Source organism: Oxyura jamaicensis, unplaced genomic scaffold (assembly GCF_011077185.1).
Source record: "Oxyura jamaicensis isolate SHBP4307 breed ruddy duck unplaced genomic scaffold, BPBGC_Ojam_1.0 oxyUn_random_OJ71517, whole genome shotgun sequence".
Lineage (NCBI taxonomy): Eukaryota > Metazoa > Chordata > Aves > Anseriformes > Anatidae > Oxyura > Oxyura jamaicensis.
This window is the reverse complement of record NW_023310568.1, coordinates 10,884-15,356: the sequence shown is the minus strand read 5'-3', so window position 1 is coordinate 15,356 and position 4,473 is coordinate 10,884. Positions and strand designations below refer to the sequence as shown.

The window sequence follows — 4,473 nt, the reverse complement described above, 5'->3', positions numbered from 1 at the left end:
GGGATGGGGACAGGACGGAGATGGGATGGGGACGGGGATGGGGACAGGGATGGGGACAGGGACAGGGATGGGATGGGGACGGGGATGGGGACAGGGAGAGCGACGAGGACGGGATGGGGATGGGGACAAAGATGGGGACGGGATGGGATGGGGCAGGGCGCAGCTGGGCATTGGTGGCTGCGGTTGGGGCCCCGCTGGATCGCCGTGGATCACTCCCCCAGCAGGGCCCCCATGGATCCCTCTCTGCCCCCACTCCGTTCTGGTGCCCCCCTTGCTGAGAGCCTCCCCACCAGATCCCAATGGATCCCTCCAGATCCCACTGACAGTCACCAATGGATCCCCCAAATCCCCCCATGGGAATCCCAATGGATCCCCCCAGACCCCCCCCATCAGTCACCAATGGATCCCCCCAGACCCCCCCCATCGGTCACCAATGGATCCCCTCAGATCCCCCCCATCGGTCACCAATGGATCCTTCCAGCCCCCCCGGCTCCCAGGGGATCCCCCCAGGTCCCCCCGTCAGCCACCAAGGGATCCCTCCAGGCTCCCCCCCCCGCGGATCCCATTGGATCCCTCCAGACCCCCCCATAGGGCTCCCAATGGATCCCTCCAGGCTCCCTCCCCCCGCGGCTCCCAGTGGTTCCCCCCAGCCCCCCCCGCAGGGCTCCCAATGGGCCGCTCCTCTCCCTCTCGCCCCGCCCCTCGTTGCCAATTGGCCCCGCGCTCCCCTTGGGCGGGCCCACTTTCCATCTAAGGGGTGGACACGCCTCCTGACGGACAGCCCCGCAGCCAATCAGCGCCGGGCGGGCGGGGCTGGGGGCTCTGGAGGGGGGGGGTGGGCAGCGCGGAGCCGCCGCCATTTTGTGAGCAGCGAGCGGCGAAGGGGGCGCAGGTGGGGGCGGGGCCGGCACCGGGAGGGGCGGGGGGAGGGCACCGGGGGGAGGGGGAGGGCACCGGGGGGAGGGGGAGGGCACCGGGAGGGGGGGGGGGGGGGCCCGGGGGCGGGGGGGAGGGCCCGGGGGGTCCCGGGGTGTTGAGCCCGCTGCCCGCTGCAGGCCGGCGCCATGGTGAAGCTGTTCATCGGGAACCTGCCGCGGGAGGCGACGGAGCAGGAGATCCGCTCGCTGTTCGAGCAGTACGGCAAGGTGCTGGAGTGCGACATCGTCAAGAACTACGGCTTCGTGCACATCGAGGACCGCACGGCGGCCGAGGACGCCATCCGCAACCTGCACCACCACAAGCTGCACGGCGTCTGCATCAACGTGGAGGCCAGCAAGAACAAGAGCAAGGCCTCCACCAAGCTGCACGTGGGCAACATCAGCCCCACCTGCACCAACCTGGAGCTGCGGGCCAAGTTCGAGGAGTACGGCCCCGTCATCGAGTGCGACATCGTCAAGGACTACGCCTTCGTGCACATGGAGCGGGCGGAGGACGCGGTGGAGGCCATCCGCGGGCTGGACAACGCCGAGTTCCAAGGTGGGACGGGGGCGGGGGCGGGCGGCCGGCGCTGCGGAGGGACCACGGTTCCCCTTCCAGCGCGGGCAGCGACGTCTTTTAGAGCCCGTTTGGCAGAGCCGGGAGCGTTGGGACGGCGCTGGGGGCGTCGCGGCCTCCGCTTGGCGAGGCTGAGCCCAGCCTCGGGCTCACGGTGGGGGCGAGGCTGCTCCGAGCGCCCCAAACCTCCCGGCTGTGGTCCGATGTGGACATCGGACGTGTCCAGGCTCTCTCCGCCTGAATTAGGCCCAGAAAGACTCGTTTTGGGGTTTTTGTTTGCATTCCAGCTCTGCTTGGTAACGTGGCACGCCCGTTTGTCTCCCAAGGGCCAGGCCCCCACAGCAACGACCCCGTAGGGCCTGGGGGGGTTTGGGTGGGCTGCGGGCACCGGGATCCATCTCTGACCAACCCACTGGGGCTGAGGAGCCCGATGGCGAAGCCCTGGCTCTGCTCCAACGCTGCCGGTGTGGCACGGAGGGGCTGCCGGGCAGCCTGGGAAGAGGGCGGGCGGAGGCGCTGCCGTGGTGCTGAGCCCCCTGCTCCGTTGCCAAAAGCGAGCGCCTCCCCGTCGGGCTGGGCCCAAACCCAGCGGGGTCATCGGGGACGCGCCCAGCGCTTCGTCCCGACCCACCGCCGTCTTGTCCCGGGGCTGGCCCGCACGCTGGGGCCGGCTCAGTCCCGCCGGTCCCTGCCGCTGCCTCCACAACTCGCCTTCAGAGCCTGTTCCACGTCCCATAGACGCGGTCCCCGGCTGCTCTAGGGCTGGGGGCGCCGTGTGGGTGTCCTGGCCCGAGCCCGCGCGGTTCCGGCATGACCGGCACTCGCAGTCCGAAGCGAAGCGGCGTCAGGATCCGGCGTCGTCCCCAGGGGCTCGTCACGGGCCCGCGGCCGCCTCCCCTTTCGGAGGGTGCTCGTCCCCTCGCTGCGGCCGCGGGCGGTGCCGCCACCCGGCACGGCGGGACCCGCTCGGCTGTGGCCGTAGCCCCGCGTGCCCCGGGGGGCACGGCGAAGCGCCAGGGCTAGCGGTGACAGCGCTGGGCTGCCGTGTAATCGCTGGAGCGGGACGGCACGCCGCTTTGGGGCAGAAAGCTGCTTTTTGTGGCTTTGGCTGGATGGTGAGGCTGCCGGTGGCTCGCTCGGTGCGGCTGGCCCCCACCTGCACCCCGAATCCCTCCCAGCCCGATTCGGGCGGCTGAGCCGCGTCTCTGGGCCACGAGGCGCTCCGTCTCGCCGGTGTCATCGCGGCGCATTCCCGGTAAGTCGGCCCCGCTGCGCCCCGGGACGCGGCTGCTCCTCGAGCTCGCCGACGCAGACCGGGATGGGCGGCGGAGGCCGAGGGCCCGGCGGCCCCGGGGGCTCTCCGCTCGCAGCGCGGTTCCTGGTGAGGACCGGACCGAGGCGCGGCCGGCGCGGGGGGGATGCGGCTGGCTCGGTCCGGCTCTGTTTCACTGTGCATGCTTTTGTAACCGTCCTCTTGGTGCGGCCTCAATTATAGCCTCCCTTTTGCGTCTGTTTCTTAAAGGCAAGCGGATGCGCGTGCAGTTGTCCACGAGTCGGCTCAGGACCGCGCCCGGGATGGGAGACAAGAGCGGCTGCTACCGGTGCGGGAAGGAAGGGCACTGGTCTAAAGAGTGTCCGGTAGATCGCCCGGGGCAAGTGGCTGACTTTACCGAGGCCTATAACGAGCAGTACGGAGCCGTGCGCACTCCCTACACCGCGGGCTATGGGGAGACCATGTATTACGATGACGCGTACAGCGGGATGGCCGACTACTACAAGCGCTACCGCGTCAGGTCCTATGCGACGGCCTCTGCATACGACGCCTATGCAGAGCAGACCATGGCCCAGTACTCCCAGTACGCCCAGTACTCCCAGGTCCAGTCCACGGCCATGGCCGCCACCACAGCCATGGCCAGTCGCATCCCCACCACCCTAGACCCCTACGATAGAGCTCTGCTGCCCACCCCGGGCGCGGCCGCCGCGGTCGCTGCCGCCGCCACCGCCGCGGCGGCGGCGGCCTCCTCCACCTATTACACCCGGGATAGAAGCCCCCTGCGCCGCACGGCAGCCGCGGCCACCACCGTCGGAGAGGCGTACACTTACGATCGTAGTCAGCTGTCGCCGGTCTCGTCGGTCGCTCGGGCCTCCCTCTACGACATGCAGCGCTTCGGGCGCGACCCGTACGCGGACAGGGCGCGGTACTCTGCCTTTTGAGCCGAGGTGAGCGTGTTCGCGGCGCTGCTCCGCGGTGCTTGTCCTTACGGCCGGTGCTGCCTCCGCGGCTGCGTGGGGTCCCCGGCGGCTCGGAGCACGGCCTCCGCTAGCCCCCGAGGCCGCTGGCCGGGCGTCTGCGCCCTGCCTGCTGCCCGCAGCTGGGGCAGAGTCGGGCTCGAGTAAGCGGGGTCAGGATTCGGCCAAAGGACCCGAGCCGGGCCCTTTCTGCACGTTAAAGCCCGGGTGCTGGCTCTGCACGCCACCGCAGCACCCTGCTGAGCCTCGGGGAGCGCGGGGAGCAGGACCCCAAACCCCCCCGTGCTGCCCGGGCACCCGGCGAGGGGAGACTCCTCTCCCCGCTCGGCTCCCGGTAAAACCATGCCCTGCTCCAGCCGCCTCTCGCGGGAGCCTCCCGCTGCGTTCCCCCCGGAGCCGAGCCCGGCACCGTCCTGAGCGGCGAGGCCGGTGCCGTCCCCGCCGAGCGAGCTCGGCTCACGTCTGGACTCTGGTTGTTTCCAGGAGGGCGCTGGCGCCGCCGCTGCCGCCGCGCAGGGCTCGGCACGGCCCCGGCTGTGAGGCGGGCGCTGAGCTCTGCTTTTCTCTTGCAGGTAAGATATTTGCGGCTGGACGTCGGGGTCCCGGCGCACGTGAAATCTGCGCCGCGCGCGTCGGACGGTGCCGCGCTTCCAGGCACGCCCGCGTCAGCTCACGCACCGGTCCCTAACGGACGCTCGAGCTTCTTCGTAGCCTAGTCAGGAGTAGCTT

The 4,473-nt window shown here is 70.5% G+C and overlaps 1 protein-coding gene across 4 annotated transcripts in view; it reads left to right on the top strand.

Moving 5' to 3' along the window:
- The first annotated feature begins 809 nt into the window (after positions 1-809).
- Positions 810-4,473, top strand: part of LOC118159672 (RNA-binding protein 4B-like) — a 5,073-nt gene continuing 1,409 nt past the window's right edge. The window contains exons 1-4 of one of the 4 annotated variants that reach the window (XM_035314239.1): positions 810-892; positions 1,055-1,476; positions 3,017-3,714; positions 4,317-4,452. In XM_035314239.1, coding sequence (XP_035170130.1) covers positions 1,065-1,476; positions 3,017-3,708 — 1,104 coding nt within the window. In that variant the 5' untranslated portion in view covers positions 810-892; positions 1,055-1,064 and the 3' untranslated portion in view covers positions 3,709-3,714; positions 4,317-4,452. Of the gene's footprint in view, positions 893-1,054; positions 1,480-2,232; positions 2,238-3,016; positions 3,715-4,316 lie in introns of all 4 variants that reach the window. The other 3 variants (XM_035314241.1, XM_035314240.1, XM_035314242.1) reach the window with 3 other exon arrangements.